Source organism: Suncus etruscus, chromosome 14 (assembly GCF_024139225.1).
Source record: "Suncus etruscus isolate mSunEtr1 chromosome 14, mSunEtr1.pri.cur, whole genome shotgun sequence".
NCBI classification, from domain to species: Eukaryota; Metazoa; Chordata; class Mammalia; order Eulipotyphla; family Soricidae; genus Suncus; species Suncus etruscus.
The window spans coordinates 21,786,707-21,805,312 of NC_064861.1; the positions used below are offsets into that span (position 1 = coordinate 21,786,707).

General features: G+C 40.0%; 1 protein-coding gene across 1 annotated transcript in view; it reads right to left on the reverse strand.

Annotated features, from left to right (window-relative positions):
* ARHGAP26 (Rho GTPase activating protein 26) overlaps positions 1-18,606 on the reverse strand; it is a 517,227-nt gene that overhangs the window by 13,528 nt on the left and 485,093 nt on the right. The window contains exon 21 of the mRNA XM_049786899.1: positions 4,521-4,631. Coding sequence (XP_049642856.1) covers positions 4,521-4,631 — 111 coding nt within the window. The remainder of the gene's footprint in view (positions 1-4,520; positions 4,632-18,606) is intronic.

Genomic DNA, 18,606 nt, shown 5'->3' on the forward strand with positions numbered 1-18,606 from the left:
GTATCACTTCCAGCAGGGCTCTCAGGGGTCAATACAGGGGTGCTGGAAATTGAACCAGGGTCAGTTGTGTGCAGGGTAAGTGTACTTATTGTACATGCTGTACTGACTCTCTGCTCCCTCAGAAAGGTTTTTCTCTTAAACTAATAGAAGACAAAGGATACTAGAGAGTCTTTGTCTAAGGGTCCTGTACCCTCATCTCAAATAGGAGCTACAATAGAAAGGACATTTCTGAGAGGCCTGGTCTTTCTGTTCCCCAGACTGAAGTCATCCAATAAAACACAAGATACCAAGTTATTTTAAAGCTTAAATCATAGATGAATACTCATCTATTATCAATAGATCTCTAATATTATATGAAACATACTTTCAGTAAGAAACAAAGTCTGTTGGGGCCGGAGAGATAGAATGAAGGTAGGGCTTTTGCCTTGCATGCAGAAGGATGGTGGCTTGAATCCCACATCCCATATGGTCCCCTGAACCTGCCAGGAGCGATTTCTGAGTGTAGAGCCAGGAGTAACCCCTGAGCACTGCCGGGTATGACCCAAAACCAAAAAAACAAAAAAACAAGAAAACAAACAAACCCCAAAACCAAAAAAAACAAAGTCTGTTGATTATCTAAGACTGAAATTAAGTGGGCATTTGGCATTTTAGCTTTATTTGCTAACTCATAACCCCACACAGGGGAAGGGTTCATTTTTTTAAAGTTTGTCAGCACAAGTTCCGTGACTCTGGCCACATCATCCCCTCAAAAAGCTGGAGGGAACTTCCTACCCCAACAGATCTGTGGGCCAAGACACAGTGTGTAGCTTTCAGCTCTGCTTAAGGAAGTAAAACAAGTCTCACCAAGTCTTTGATTCCTTAGTGCCCTGTCTCCCCATTCTCTAAAGTGTACCCCCACACTGGACCCTTTAGCCAGGGACAGAGTGAGGCTTTAGGCTGCTCCTCTGTGAGTGCCCTTCAGACCTCAGCTGGCCCTTCAAGGGCAAGAATAAGTTTGGAAGCTTCTGCAAGCTCATTTTGAATTTTCGCCTTGAGCATGGCCCCAGGCCAGCAAAGCACTCAGGGAAGTTTCCCTCAGATGCCCTTGCAAACCTTGCAGAATGACGACCAGCTCGCCACCGTGCAACACTGGAGGGAGCAGGGGCAGCCTGTAATAACTTGCTCCTTAGGTCCAATTTCCAGAGGCCCCTGTAAAATGGCAAGTTCTGACTTGGGGGTGGGGAGTTTTTCTAAGGGAGCAGGCGAAAGAAAGCGGAATGTGACAGAAGGTTCCCTGAGCACCCTTTCTCTGCTGTGGTGGCTAAAGAAGCAGCACTCTCAGCTGGAACACACACAGCTACTAGGAGTGTTTTGCAGAGCGTGAGAAGATCCTATGTAAAAGTTTATGAGCCCATTCATTAGGACTAATGAACTATTGACTTTCAAAGCTCTTCCCAGGAAGGAAATATAAAGCTTTATGTTGAGGAAATGGATTTGAAGGAAGGCCCTGTGGGGCCTGAGTAACAGATGTATGCCCTAGCTCTTGGATATCCTCAGGAACAGCAGTTATGGGATTGAGGCCCCTGTCTCTTGGCTGACTACAGAAGCGTCCATATTCATGTTCACCTTGGCACATTTCTTTACTTTTTTTTTGTCCATATGTGGCAATGCTCAGAGCTTGTGCCTGGCTCTGTGCTCAGGGATCATTCCTAGTGGGCTCGGGGGACTGTTAGGGCTCTAGGGACTGACCCAGGGTCAGCTGCATGCAAGGCAAATGCTCACCCACTGTACTAGTGCTTGGCACAGATATTTAGCTCAGTGATAGCTAAATTTCAAGTCTACTCTGCCTCGCTACTGCAAAATGTCTGCTTGTGGAACAGCAGGACCTAGATGGTGCTTTTCCAATAGTAGCCAGAGTGAGCAGTAGTGAGTAAATAGCACTTAAGATTTGTACTGCCACTACCTTGTCAATGGGAAATTGGAAGGAGGAAAGGAGGAAAACGAAACAAAACAAAAAAACCCTCAAAGCTGCAAATATCTTGGGAGATGGAAGGGAATGTAGAGGACAGGCACTGAGCTCCAAAGCTAAGAGTCCTAATGTCTTCAAATTAAAGAGCAATGGTTTTTGTGGAACAATTGTACTGTTCTGAGTTCCTGAACTTATTCTAAGGGAGCAAGGTTTTGTATATTTCTAATCTCTTTTCATTAAAAAGAAGGAGCCCTATTGCCCCACTGCCCAGTTTTCTCTTTAAAATTCCTAATGTATTAAGTAGGTGACTGTTTCTGGTCACAGTGGTTTGTAGGTTTGCACTGGGTTAGGGTCCACATAAGTCATTTAGTGCTATAACCAAAGCAATCTATGCTGGAGCTGATGTACCTCACAGGACCCAGACTATGTTGAAGATATAATTAAGATATAACTTGAGTTTTAGGAAAATATGATATGCATTTTTACCTTATTCCCAAATTGAAATAGAATGAACATATTGAATAGCTATCCTTTTTTCCTTCTCCGAATGCAAAGCTACAAAGAGAATTGAGAAAAACAAGAGAGGCTCTGGGGCTGGAAGTTGCAAGGAAAGTTAAACTTTAGGTTACCCATATGTTTGGAAGAAAATGTGGGTTTATGATGAGAAATCTTGAATGATGGATTCTTATTAAATTTGTAACTTCTCTGTAAATTAGCATTCTTTTCTGATAATAGGTCATTTCTCCTCATTTTTACAGGATAGAATAAAATATAGATATGAAAATAATTAAAGAATAAATTTATATGTATGTATATGTATAAGTATGTGTGCATATATATGAGAATACAAGGTATATATAAGCTAAATATTGTTAGCAATATATATATATATATTTGTATAGATATAAATAGCATGGGATTTTTCCCAGTTTTATAAATTATTTAAGCATCTCTGGTGAATATAACCCTTGGTGGGGGGAAAATAGCTATGAGAAAAAAGATGGATGAGAAAATACTGGCAAGTCCCAAATGCTTATGACACTTAAAACTGGGCTGTACATTTTAGTTCAAAGCAGAGATTAAGTTCAAGATAAACACAGGCTTGGGAACTATGCTGCCGAAGGATCCTGCAGAACTTTATTATTGCCCCTGCCTGGCCCCATATTTAAACAGTTTTATGTTTGTTTTGTTTTGGGGTCATGCACAACAATGCTCTGGGGTTACTCCTGGCTCTGTATTCAGGAATTACTTTTGGTGGTGCTTGGGGATTGAACATAAATTGACCTTGTTCAAAGCAAGCACCTTACCCACTGTATTGTTCTTAAACAGCCTCTTTTTTTTTTTTCTTTCTTTTTTTTTTTTGGTTTTTGGGTCAGACCCAGCAGTGCTCAGGGGTTACTCCTGGCTCTATGTTCCTGGCAGGCTCAGGGGACCAAATGGGATGCCGGGATTCAAACCATCAACCTTTTGCATGCAAGGGAAACACACTACCTCCATGCTATCTCTCTGGCCCCAAACAGCCTCTTTTCTCCAGAGAGTTCAAGTGCTGAATTAAGACTGGGGTCATCAAAGCAAGGAAAACAATCTCATGGCTCTTGGAGAGGGGAATTAGTTATACACCCTACTCCCCTGAGAGCTAAGAGCTCATGTCATGTAGAGACAGAAACAAGAATAGAACCTGTTAAAGGCTCTTGTACGATGATGTCAGTATAAGGAAAATCAGGAGACAGTCAGGAACTCATCTTTATTAAAGAGAAACTACTGCTGTCTTAATCCACTGCTTTCTGCTATATTAGTCTGCTCCAGTGCTCTCAGCTAGTGCTCTCAGCCAGGAGCTCAAAGTGACAAGTAAGAGTTGCCTGATCCTACTTGATATAAATGATAAAAAAGGGGGGCAAGTGTGTTCGTTCGTTCGTTCCTTCCTTCCTTCTTTCCTTCCTTCCTTTTTTTCTGGGGTGGGGGACACATACTCAGAAATTCTCAGGAGTTACTCTTGGTTCTGCACTCAGAAATTACCCTGGCAGTGCACAAGGGACTGTATGAGATGCCAGAGATCAAAGTGGGGTTAATTAAGTGCAAGGCAAGTACCTTACCCACTGTACTTCCAGCCCCAAGCAGGCATGCTTTTCAATACTCTCCTCTCTGATATTACCCTAAATCACAGAGAGACCAATGCATGCCTCCTAAAGTGATAGACACTGGAGCTTATGAGGAGGCATTCTTTTTCCAACTCTAGGGATCACACATTAAATCAGACACTGGAGAAAAGGCCTCGGGAATGCCATGTTGGTTACTGCAAATGGTCTCTCCTGTCTCTTCTTAGGCTGATCAAGAAAGGCAGAAGGTGGGCCCCATTAACCTTTTGACCAGCAACAGGAATGGATTGGTGGTCATCCATGATTTTACCTGCAGTCTTCATGAACCTCTTCTTCTGGCCTGTCAAAAAGCAAGTGCAGGTTTGGATGGCAGGGAACAAAGTTGACGAGAAGGCTGAACACTGCATGAAGAAAGGATCAAGCCAATGAGAGAACAACAGCAGCAACAGAAAAATCAAACAAATCCTGCAACAGACCTGATGGGGGATGAGTCGCTGGACGTGGATGAGGTGGGCATAGGGCTGGATGGCGCCGAGAACATGGGCCAGGATGGTGAGAGGGGTGAAGTTGGGCTTGGATTCGGGGGGCTGCAAGACACAACAACCAGAAAACTCATCAACACACTGGGAAACCACAACAGCAGCACAGGAAGTTCATGGGAGGCCAAATGACAGGGAGCTGGCGCAGGCCAGAAGCACACTGAAACCCTGCGTTGCATCAGTGCCAAGTCACGTTTCTCCAGACCCAACTTCCATGTCCTCCAAATAAGGCCTGTCCTAGGATTCTTCAGAGCAGGACTGTGTCTCCTGCCACTGCAGAATTCACACTTTCTAGGCAAGAGGAGCTTCTTCAGTCAGATCTATTAGACCCATAGTGGCATTGGTAAAGAGTATCCTGACCCTGCATACACGAGCTGTTCTACAGCTCAGGAGCTCCTGAGCAGGGCAGGATGGGTGTGTAGTCAGCCTTTAGCTCCCACTGCTAAGTGCTTTCTAAAGTTGTGTCTCAGAATAAAAGAACCCCTTTTTTTATGGGCCCCACAAGCAATTCAGCCAGAAAACAATTTCCTGTTTACATTTTTAACTAAATGGGCAGTGTGCCATTGAGACCCAGAGAAGTACTGCATTAGAAAAATAACAGCAATGGAGTCAGGGCTGGGTATCCATACTTCAGCAGAGAGCAGGGAACCAAGGCAGCATGAGGGCTCCTATTCTCCAATCCAGCCCTTTTGCTTGCCATGAAATTGGGGCATTTTGATGATCAAAGAAAAAGCCTCACAGGGCAGTCAATTAAAAAAAATTCTCATTTGAATCCTTAAACCTTTTTGATAAAATAATCTATTTTGCTTTTTGATGGGTGGCTGAAGAAAGGTTTGGAGGGGAAATATTGAAATTACCACTCACATATGGCTTGTGGATTTTATAGCTTGTCATGACCTTTTTTTCACAAATCCTATAAACATTTCAGCAGCTCTCTAGAATCACACTAAATTACAGATAGTGCAAATGTACATGACTAAGAAAATAACAAGAAAACTACCGAGCTTCACCACCTGTAGCTCCTAAGGCTTTGTTGACTATTGGGTTGCTGGTGCCAAGAACTTTATCAGGCTGAAAATGAGAGCAATCCAACTCCAGGGGAATAGCATGATTTAGCAAGAACACATGCATGTTTTAGTTAGGGGGAGATTTTTTTTTTTTTTTTTTTTTTTTTGTTTTTGGGTCACACCCGGCAGTGCTCAGGGGTTACTCCTGGCTGTCTGCTCAGAAACAGCTCCTGTAGGCACGGGGGACCATATGGGACACCGGGATTCGAACCAACCACCTTTGGTCCTGGATCGGCTGCTTGCAAGGCAAATGCCGCTGTGCTCTCTCTCCGGGCCCAGGGGGAGATTCTTAAATTAGACATGAGACAGCTCTAATTACCTATAGAAATACACTATAAAACTCACTCTTTTGAGTTCCTGAGATAGTCCCAGACTAACTGAATAAATGTTTATTAAATGACATGAAGTACATTATCTTTATAGTATATAAATTCCATAAGATCAGGGAATTTTTTTTTAAAATTTTATTGAAACTAATGTGATTTAGAAAGCACTTCATAGTTGGATTACAGACATACAATGAATAAGTGTCGGCCTCCTCCTACCAATGTTCCCAAAGTGAATCCTATACCATCACCATTTGCTCCTGGCCTGTCAGTATAACAGGCCCATTTTAAGTTTAGATAGTTATAGTTTGGATTGGATCTCTTGCTTCTATTGTTGTTGACTTTGGCTTGGATGTTTAGTTCTGTCCTTTTTATCTCCACCAATGCACCTGAGACCACTTGGCCCCTGGCCCCTATCCTTTTTCTTCTTCTTAATTTTTATAGAAAAATGCAGAAATATAAAGTAAAACAAACTTATTCATGTCCCAAGGTTCTATGAAAAAGGCAGGAGCACCTATCTAAATGATAAAAAAAAAAAAAAGATGGCAGTATCTTGCATAGGTGCAGCAAAATAAAAAGAAAAACCTTTGGCTTAAAAACAGGGTGCCGCCCCCCCCCCAAAAAAAAAAACCAGGGTGTCCCTACCCATGAAGAATTCTGCCACAGGCTCCAGGAATACTAAGTTGCCTAATTCCAAAGTCATTCTTTATGGTCCCAGGAAAAGTTCTCAATCACAGTTGTCACAGTCAGGCTTCAGTAATAAGAGATCATTGTTTTTGCATAGATCCTATGTTGAAGTCAGAGTGTCCCAAAGAATCTTCTGGTTTCATCTCATCCATAAGGAGATTCATCCTGAAAGCAAGTTGTTGCTTTTTCCAAAGCATCAGAGTATCATAAGAACCCACCCTGGAGCAAGCAGGTGCCAGAGCAGCATCAGAGCTTCCCTGGTAGAAGTTCAATTCCTGGTATAGGTACAGAAAACCTTGTTGGTACCAAAGAAGGAATCTAAGGTTTAGGGGTGAACAGACAGTGGCTGATGAACTGAAGCCCAAGTCAAGTCACTATAACAAATGTTCAGGGTGAAAGGCCCCATAGAGCAGGAAATTTTGTCTATTTTACTTATTGCTATATTTCCAAAGTCTATAATAGTGTTTGGGCCAGAGGTGTAAATTAACAGAAAACATTTGTAATATGTGAGATTCTGGGTTCGATTTCTGTTACTGTAAAAAATATTTTGCCTACGGGCATGCAATAACTCTCTCTCACTGTCTTTTGGGTTATACCCAGTAGTGCTGGCACACTGATTTAGCCTTTTGAACTATCTCCCCAGACTCTCAATACATAATTATTGAGTAAATTAATAAACCATACTTAAGTCACTCAATACATAAAGAGGCACTATTTGAATTGCCATTTCCCATTCCACTAAGTGAAAATTTCTGTCAAGATGAGGTAGCCTACAAGCGACAGGGTCAAAGTTCAGATCCCACTTTCCTGTAGCCCCCAGCTTTAGGACCACACCTCTTGCTGATGTTGTGTACTGTCTCTGACCTAGCAGAACTGGCTTTTTCTCCACAGGACCTTGATTCTTTACAAATCAGCCTTTGCACCAGAAGACTTCTTAACTACTGGTTTATGAGTTTTATTTAGATGGCTATTTGCAAGGGAGACAAGGAATGCAGTAAATGAGAATGAGACTTAACACATTTCTTTTGTTCCCTCAAAACAGAAACTACATTCCAAAAATGCACATCCCCTTACCAGTACAACTTTCCTGCCAACACACTTCTTTTCCAACAAAATTCCCCATCCTGTCTTCAAGCCTTCTATGTTATAGTCATACAGCACATGGAGTGAATAGAGTAGAGGAGAGTAAATTCAGGAGATTTTTTTTTCCTGGGCCACACACTTATTGATACCCCATTTTGAAATTTAGGAGTTGCTCCTAGCAGTGCTGAGGGGCTCCTATATGCAAACCATGCACTCAAACCATGAAGTAATCTCTCTAGGCCTTTTTGTTCTCATTTATGTGGCAAAGATTAGTTGATTGGGTATGATCATTGGGTATAATCAAGGGAGTTAGTAGAATACAATGACCATTTGTCTAAGGTTCCTTAGTTTAAGAGTATAAGATGAACTTTATAAGAGGGAAGAGATAGAAAAATAACTAATATAAGACTATAGAATTCATCAACCGAAGAATAACCTCTCTCACTTGATTCTGTCTTGAGATCTGGCAAATGTTGCTTCACTTCTACTGTGCTTTCACAGTAGTAAAGGGAAGAAAGACTCTCCTAGTCCTCAGATCTGCCAACCTACCACCTAGGCAACAAGTAAGTGGACAAGGCCTGATCATGACTCGTTAGCTGCAAACTCAGGAGCACGAGTTTCATCATGGGTTGAGGTGGAAATTCAAGACAGCAGCCCAGGCTTAGAGGCCTCAATCTCTTCCTCTGGTTGGTAGTCACTACAGGACAATTAAATGTCTTTAAGATTTGCTTCTGAAGGATTTAAAAAGTTTTTTTCAGTGACTTTTATAACAGGAAACACCTCCAGTTTCTTAGCAGTACCAAGTATGATGCCTTTGGCTAATGGCAGCAATGGGAACATACTCTATGAACACAATGTAGGTTCTGAAATTTTTTTTCACTTCTTGGATTATCTAAATAGTTCTTGGTCATAAGTAGGTGGCCAGTAGAAATTATCTGAGTTGTGGCTGGAATGCAGAACACTAACCATTATTTTATTTATTTATTTTTTTTTTTTTTTTGGTTTTTGGGCCACACCCGGTGACGCTCAGGGGTTACTCCTGGCTATGCGCTCAGAAGTCGCTCCTGGCTTGGGGGACCATATGGGACGCCGGGGGATCGAACTGCGGTCCGTCTCCTAGGCTAGCGCAGGTAAGGCAGGCACCTTACCTCGAGCGCCACCGCCCGGCCCCAACTAACCATTATTTTAAGAATAAACTCTTCAGGGGCCAGAAGCGGCTGACCTAGGACGGACCAGGTTCGATCCCCTGGCATCCCATATGGTCCCTAAGCCAGAAGTGATTTCTGAGTACACAGCCAGGAATAAATCCTGAGTGTCACTGGGTGTGGCCCCCAAACAAACAAACAAAAAACCAAACTCCTCAATCCCCATAATGGCCCATATTATTATCTGTATTTTTAACAATAAATAACATTTCCTTTGATTACTTGTACTTTAGTCATAGTAATAAGATTTGCTTTAAAATAATTACAACTTAAAATTTATTACTGCTTCATTTTTTTAGTGCAACAATAAAATAAATACTCTGTAGTACTTTTTTTGATTTTTTTTTAAATCACTGGTAGAATTTTACCCTTGTCTGTGCTTTTGCCATGATAATAAAACTCAGTATCAACACTCCTGAACATTTTTATATACTAAACTGATGTTTGTTGCAACAGAATAACTGTAAACATGTAAATGTGCCTTAAAAAAATGAGTGCATTATTATTTCAATTTTTCTGTAATTCAGAGAATACAAAGATTGTAAATAAGAGAAACCAAGGGGATGGTAATAGCTCAAAACTCTGTATAATATTAAATTCTCTTTTCTTCCAGCTACAGATCAACAGCAGACCAAAATTATCATCCTTAAAAAATCCCAAACAAATCAGAGAAACAAAGATAAAAGATCATTTTTACTATTGACTCTGAACACCCATATAAAAAAGTCTCCAAATCTATTTCCACTAAATGATGCCAAAGATAAAAAATGACTGAGAGGAGAAAATAATTTAATAACTCTATTTTAGTGAGTGATTCCCGCTACCTCCAAGTCTGTCTATATCATCTTCTAGGAGGATCTGTGGTAAACATCAAGCACATTTTAACCTAAATATTCCTGGGGTCCTGCCAGTCCCCTACGACAGCAACAAAAGCCTACACACTAGCATGGAAGGATCATTTGCCAGGGAGGATTGGATTCAAATGTGAGGCTTCATCTGTATTATTCTGCTGCTCTAGTATCCTTTAGTCACATAAACTCCACTGTCTCTCTGACATTCAAAGGAGTTCATGGTTTAAGAAGATAAGACTAAAGGCCTGGCAGCACACTGGGTTGTGGCTGATAGTTCAAGCACAGTGTGTGGCAATGTCATCAGCTTGACACCCTTCTGTGGTGACTCATTAGATGATGGAACGTCTGGAGGATCGGCCAGGGCTGTATCTGCAGGCTCCTAAACTTTCCTCAGAGACATGGCAGACCCCCAACTCTATCTTCCTCCCCAAATTCCAACCTCAGCTGGTAAGAGATCATCAGAGAGATGATAATTAAAAAGGAAACTAATCAGGGCCGGAGAGATAGCACAGTGGTAGGGCGTTTGCCTTGCACATGGCTGACCTGGGATGAACCTGGGTTCGATCCCCAGCATCCGATATGGTTCCCCAAGCCAGCCAAGAGCGATTTCTGAGTGTAGAGCCAGGAGTAACCCCTGAGAGCCACTAGGTATGCCTCCCCCCACACCAAAGGAAAACTAATCTGATGGTCAATTACACAAAGCATTTGAAAAAAAATTGGTTCAATACCAAACGAGTAAGCAAAACTGTAAAATCATATATTATGTACCATTGGTAATTGCTGTTAATATCTTGGCACATTTCTTTCATTTTAGGAGGTTTGTACTACATACATAGGTACCTGTTTTTATTTCTCACTTAAAACATTTTTCCAATGACATGAGATAATCATTGTTAATATATTTTCTAACACAAAGGTACATCATGACTTATGTGTATATTCAGGTTATCATACACTTTACTGTTAATGTCACGATTCATAGCCTTGTCAAGGATAATTGCTTGAGTGTGTCTCCTGTGGTTTCCTTAGTATAAATTAAGTATAAGTTAAGTCAGTAGGTGAAAGGCTAGGAGGTTTTATTTTTGTTATGGGTCTTGATTCAACCCATCAAACAGCTCTGTGGAAAAGTTCTGTGAAATTGCATTCCTACCAGCAGTGTGTGAAGCTGCCCCTTCCTTCTCAGCTGGTCCCACCAGCGTGGACTAGAAGCACTCAAGAAAGTGAAATGAATGTGTGTTATTTTTGTTGATATTGTTGTTGTTTAATAATATTTTGACCAAAGTGGATCACAAATCTTTCACAGTAATATTTTAGGCACATAGTAGCATTGAATCAGGGGCATTCCCACCACCAATGTTGTCCTCCCTCCACCCCTGTTCTCAGCATGCATCCTATATTCCCCTCCTTTACCCCCTGGGCTGCTGCTATAAGTGGTCCCCTCTTTGTCTAGCTTGTTGTAGATTGGGTATGGATTCTGTTGTTGTTGGCTTTGGGTTTGGTGTTTAAGTCTGATCATTTTTTATTTCTACTTAATGTTCATATGACTGTTTGGTCTTGATACCTTCCATTATTTCCCCCTTAATTTGTGAGGCGGAACAAGATGGTTCAAGTTATGTGGTTCTGTTTGAAGGAAGGAAAAAGATAAAATGGGGCAAAAATCAAACAAGCAAAAAGTGGGAGGAGTGTTTATAGAGGCTGTAAATATCTAGAGGCTATAAATATCAATTTAAGAAAAGAAAGAGAAAAAGGAAGAATAAAACATAACAACAATACAAAGAAAATCGGGCCTGGAGAGATAGCACAGCGGCGTTTGCCTTGCAAGCAGCCGATCCAGGACCAAAGGTGGTTGGTTCAAATCCCGGTGTCCCATATGGTCCCCCGTGCCTGCCAGGAGCTATTTCTGAGTAGACAGCCAGAGTAACCCCTGAGCACCGCCGGGTGTGGCCCAAAAACCAAAAAAAAAAAAAAAAAAAAAAAAATACAAAGAAAATCAAACAAAAAAACCTGAAAAACACCACAGCAATAAACACAACAACCAAACAGTAAACATGGTCCTAAAATAAAAACAAAAAAAAGCACAGAAACAAACAAACAAAAAACTAAACAATAACACCAAAAAATTATTTTGTGCTTTTTTTTTTTTTTTTTGCATAGGCATAGTATATATTTGGGGATTAGAATGGGAATTCCCTTGGTCTAAGAGATACAGGGTTTCTCTGCCCTTGAAGTATACTGTCATGGGAATAACTACAGATTCCATACATGTTCTTTTACTCTCCCCTATTACAAAGGTTACCTTGGACTCCTCTTTCCCAACATTTCCAATGATTCAAAACAAAACTAGTATGATTATTTCCCATGTTGTTTCTTTTTTTTTTTTTTTTTTTTGGTTTTTGGGCCACACCCGGTAATGCTCAGGGGTTACACCTGGCTATGTGCTCAGAAGTTGCTCCTGGCTTGGGGGACCATATGGGACACCGGGGCATCGAACCGCGGTCCGTCCAAGGCTAGCGCAGGCAAGGCAGGCACCTTACCTTTAGCGCCACCGCCCGGCCCCCTCCCATGTTGTTTTTATTTGGAAGCAATGTTTAATTTTCCAAAGGGCATTCTGCCAGAAAGGCAGTATGAGCTGGACAGGGAGATGGAGAGAGACACACACACAAGGATTACCCGAGGGTGTCAGATCTTCTTGTCATATATATTTATACATATGTATATATATATGTATATATATATATAAAAGCAGATTTATCACAAGTCACATCACCACCTGAAGGGAGTGGTGAGATATAATGTCAAAATTCAATGAAATAAATGCTTTCCCAAGGATATTTCACCCAGTCAGACTTCCATTCAGGTTTGAAGGAAAGATACACAGCTTCACTGATAAATAACAGCTATGAAACTTTACAGACTCAAAACCAACCTTAAAATAAGAGTTGAAGGGCCTACTTTAAGGAAAGTCAGACCTATTAAACACACCAAACTCCTTTAATAGACTATTACAAAATTGTCTGTTTGTCTGTTTTCTTTCTTTGAGATTTTTTTTCCAGTCTCTTCTGTTGTATGAAGATGTTATGCAGCTCATCTTATACTTTGCTGATTCTGTCCTCATCATACAGTGAGGTTTTCATTTTGACCTCAGTGGCTAATCTATAATTCTTTCTGCAGAGTTGTCTAAAGGTCCTAGACCTCCTCTCCTTGAAATATAAGTGGTTAAAGAAACTGTACTACATCTACATAATGGAATACTATGCAGCCATTAGGAGAAATAAAGTCATGAATTTTGCTTATATCTGGATGAACATGGAGATTATTATGCTGAGTGAAGTGAGTCAGTGGGATAGGGAATAAATATAGAATAATATCACTCATTTTGGGAATATAAAGGAAAAAAAAGACAGTATGGGGATGATATCCAGAGACAGTAGAGATGGTAGAGATGAGGATTAGGAGAACCTAATGGCATGAAAGAGTGGAGAGTGCTCTTAGAGTAGAACATAGTCTACTATGAAAGTTTTATGCATTGCACCCCTTCATTAACAGTAGTGCAGACCACAGCATCAAAAAAGGAGAGAGAAGGGGTCGGAGAGAAAGCCTGGAGGCAGGGTGTTTGCCTTGCATGCAGAAGGACAGTGGTTTGAATCCCAGCATCCCATATGGTCCCCCGAGCCTGCCAGGAGCGATTTCTGAGTGTAGAGCCCCTGAGCACCGACGAGTGTGACCCAAAACCCCCCCCCCAAAAAAAAAAAGGAGAGAGAGAAAGAGAGAGGGAGAGAGAGAGAAAGTGAGAGAGAGTGAGAGAGAGAGAGAGAGAGAGAGAGAGAGAGAGAGAGAGAGAGAGAGAGAGAGAGAGAGAGAGAATGGGTGGTAGGAAAAGAGGGCATTAAGGAGGGTGAAAGGGAAACTTGACATTGGTGGTGAGAAATGCACACTGGTGAAGATTGTTGTACACTGTGTGACTGTAACTTAATCATGAACAGCTTTGTAGAAAAAAAAATCCTGTAGTATAAGCAACCATGTAATCACAGTGTTTAAATAAAAACTATTTAATGATTTACTTTAAATATAATTTGACCAATCAGTAGTTCTTTATCTCAGTTCTAAAAAAAACATTTAACTTACAAATTTCAAATAAGTTTTAAACTCAAGTGGAATATAGTAGGAATGGCAAATAATTCCACTATTGAAACAAAGTTAAATAATTATAGAATAAGGTACCTCTCAGCCTTAAGTTTCCTAAATCAGTACTTTGCATTTGTCATGGAGACTACTAGAGAAATGTGAGGAAGAGGGAAAAACCTCTGTGTTGGAAAGATAAAAAAAACTGGACACTAGTCAGAGTTTTATTGCTCACTGCACAGAAGAAAAAAGATGATTAAAAAAAAAAAAAAGAAAAAAAATGCAAGAGAAAGACCTGGGTTAAATGCCTCTATTGTGCCCTTGATGCATAATACTTATGGAGAGCAGCTTTTTCCTACTGAACTAAAAGTAGTAATTCAGTTTCTTTCAATAACACATTCCAGGTACATCTGAGTTTGTTCTTAAAATAAAATGTATTCTCTCTTTTTCAATTAAAAAAAAAAAGCCCTCACAAGTCTGTGAATTATTTGTAAAGAAGGCGAAAGCATTGATGAGATACTCCTACGACTCAATCTAGCAATATAAAATTTGCTATTTAAAAATATAAGAGATTGGGGCCGGAGAGATAGCACGGAGGTAAGGCGTTTGCCTTTCATGCAGAAGGTCATCAGTTCGAATCCCGGCGTCCCATATGGTCCCCCGTGCCTGCCAGGAGCAATTTCTGAGCATGGAGCCAGGAGTAACCCCTGAGCACTGCCGGGTGTGACCCAAAAACCACAAAAAAAAAAAAAATAAGAGATTGTTAAAATATCTCAATACGTCTCAACATATTTTTCTTTTTAATACTTTTTATTGTGACCAAAGTGAATTACGAATATTTCAGTCATATTTAAGGTACAGAGTGGCAATGAATAGGGGCATTCCAATCACAATTGTTGTCCTCTCTCCACCTCTGTTCCCAGCATGCATCCCGTATCTCTCTCCTTTGCCCCCAGACTGCTAGTTTAACTGGACCCCTCTGTGTATAGCTTGTTAGTACATCTTTTTTTAGAATATTGAGGTAACTAAATATGAAAGCATAACTAATTTATCATAAAATTTACTCACTGTAATCATATAAACCAGCAGATTTATAGTTTTGTAACCACCTCCCTGTTATATTAAGAGGAGGGCAGTAAAACTATTGGCATAATACAGTTATCACATTTGCAAAGAGAAAGCTAATCACCAACTTAAAAAGGAAAGCAAACAACAAACAAAAAACAACAACAAAAAAGGAAAGCAATAATGCCAGTGCTTTCGTCAATCTTCTACTCTTTGGAGGCTTAATTTACAGTCACTTTCTAATGCTAAAGCTATTCCAATACTAGTATGTCTCATTGATTTCATTTCTTATTTAGTCCCCCTCCTTTCCCTATTTGGTTGTGATAATAGGGGTGGAGCAGAGATGCTATGATGGTCACAAACATGGTAGCAGAGATCACAAGCTTTGTGGTGCCACCAGGAATCCTGGTTGGAATTGTGCTCAGCACATATATGCTGCATGAAGTATCTTGTGATTCTAAATTATCCCTGGACTCTCTAAAGACAATTCATAATATGCTCAAGCTGAGAGTCACTGTTATGGAGGAGCATGGGAACTGAGTGTCCAGGCATGAATTGATTTTAATTGATTTTAAAATCTGAAGCCTATCTTACTTTTTGGGGCCACTCCCAGCAGTTCTTACGACTTATTCTGACTCTGCTCAAGGATCACATCTGGTGGGGCACAGGAGATCATCTGGGATGCCTGAAATTGAATCTGGGTTGGTTATGTGCAACCCAGGCAAGCTCCCTACTCACTGTACCATACCCTAAAAACCTATCTTGCTTTTTATAGTAACAGTGCAAACCACTCTTCCCTAGATTGTGTTGTGATAACTGAATATCTGTATGGAAAAAATGACATTGACCCCCTGCCTCATATCAAACCTAACAAATGATTTCCAGGTGGATTACAGATCTAAGTGCCAAAGGCAAACAATGAAGGCTTTAGAAGAGAATGACTCCAGGAACTTGGGGTTGGGACTTAGCCAAAAGAGCAGAAAATCACCATCCATAAAGAAAAACACTGATATGCTTGACATCAAGATTAGGAACTTTAACTTCTCAAAAGTCAACACTAGAAGAGAGTGAAAGGCAGTCACAACAAAAGTAAATAGAAAGGGGGTCTTAACAAAATAATACAGAAAACTCATATTAATCGGTTAAAAAAAAAAAAAAGAACCCATTTTCAAGTGGAAAATGGGCAAGGAACCCGACTAGGAACTTAGAAAAGTTAAAAAAAAACTCCACCTTTCTGCAATGCCAGAAATGAATATTAAAGCACCAGAGACACTCTTGAATGTCTACCAAAAATAAATAAAAAGAAGACTAAATGATTGACAGAAAATGCTCAAAAAACAAAGTGCTTACAAGATGGGGAACATCTGAAACATTATAAGTTTTGTAAAAAGAGGGTGCACTTTGCTACACCCACTTTGTACCACATTTTGGCATTATATGGTAGAAGAAAATATTACAGTACTTGGCTCAGCACTCCTAGACAGACACAAGAGAGCATGGTGTGTGCATGTTCCCTCAAAGATAGATTTGTTAGAATAATTATCTAAAAAGGAATTACAAACAACAAGAAGTTCAACAAAAGTAGACTGGGAAAATGCATTGATTATATTACATTAATGCAATGGGGTCCTCTATTAAAGTGGAAATAATACATAACAGCTACAAGAATGGCTCAAAACAACAATGACAGAACTGGGGACATGGTCCGAGTGATAGAGCTGAGGTTTCTTACGTGCACAGTTCCGGTTGACTCCCCAGCATACCTTCCTCCCCCAGAAATTCCAAAGAGAACTTCAGAATCAACAGCTATAATATGGAACTCTAAAGAATATAAATAAATAAGGGCAAAGAAACCAGACTTTGAACAATAAACTGAATTGAAAATTACATCTTAGTCATATACACAATGGATCTTGCAAATAAATTGACTAAAACTTAATTGAAATGCCAGAATCAATAACCATGATGTGTACAAGCTCAGGGCCTACTCCTGGCTCTGTGTTCCAGGATCACTCTGGCAGGCTGGGGGTACTATATGAGATGCTGGGGATTGGCAGCATGTAGGGCAAATGCCCTCTCCACTGTGCTATTGCTCTGCCCCCCCCCCCCATCATCACCTGGGAACATGTGCACTGTAATTGAAAGCCTCAGCTATCCTGTGTTAGCCAATGTGACATTCTCATGGAGAATGAATCAAACAGGGCTCAGTCTTCTTGTTTCCATCATCTAATGATTTTCCTAAGTTCAAGAAAGAGATGATATGCAAGGGAGAAAATAAGTGTTGAATAGCCAGGCATGGCTAGGATTGAGTCAATATTAATGAATTGATAAAATAATATCACACAATGTATCCTTAAATAGCAACATACACAAGGTTGTGTACTGATCAACTATGACAATGTTGTGATGATAGGCCCAGAGGAACTTAACTGTAATATTTGCTAATCCAATATTTGTGATGGCTTTACAGAAAAAAATAAGCCCTGTAAGTCAGAATGTGCATTTAAGAGATAAAAATATAAAAAAAAATTAAAGAATTGATGAATGTGAGCATCATATTAGTGATTACCATTGTAGGATAGGAGAGAACTATGGTAGGAAAGGAGTAAAACAGGGATATCCTCTGGGAACACAAGTAAGGTTATAACTCACTTTTTTTTAAGGGGGCACCCCAATGTGCTTAGGGGATCATTTGGGATGTCAGGGATCACACTCAGGATGATCACAGGCAAGGCCAGTGTCCTACCCAATATAATATCACTCTGGGTCTATAGGTTGTAACTCTTAACCAAGGTGGGTGACTGAATGACTATTTGGTAAGTGATCATTAAGCTATATATTTATATTTCATGTACTTTGTAAGAAAAATATATGCAAACATATCTTAAAGCATACTCTGAACAAGAATTATAGCAACATATTGACATTATCTTGGTGATGAGATTCTAGTTATTTGAATTCTTGGTGTTTTCAAATGACATTTTTGATAACTAAAGTATTTTGGTATAACAAAAATGAATAAATGTTACTATAAAATATGGATGATGACTTTTATTCTCTAGCAGAGGTCTGTTTAACAGAGGCAAGATGACACTTTAGTCTTGGCTACACCAACCCATGATTTAAGTTACAGAACAGCTGGAAGCTCCCAAATGTTTTTACTGTTTATCTGCTTTTCACTAAAAGCCAGTCAATAAATATTTACTGAGTACTTTCTACATTCAATGGCTAATTTTTTTTTATCCCATTATGTGTATTCATCTAGCTATTTTTAAAATGTTGGTAAGGCTATTACAGGATATCACTGGGCATGATGATATAGGGGTGATACTTTTGAAGAAACATGCTCAGTAAGCTGGACAACATGTTAATGACAGTAGCCGAAAGTCACTAGCCATCCAGCATGCTTTTCTATATGGTTTGGTTTCAGGGAATATTTCCTGTTTGGACTGGGAGGGAGGAAAAGGAGGGAAAGGACTTTAACAAGCATTTAATTATCCATTGGTGAAAACAAAGGGGGATCTAAAATTAGAGGTGATCACCCAAGATAGTCCAGCATAAAAGTAACCCTGGAGAAGGGAATTCCTTGAAGAAGCTTAAAATATTTCACTGTATTT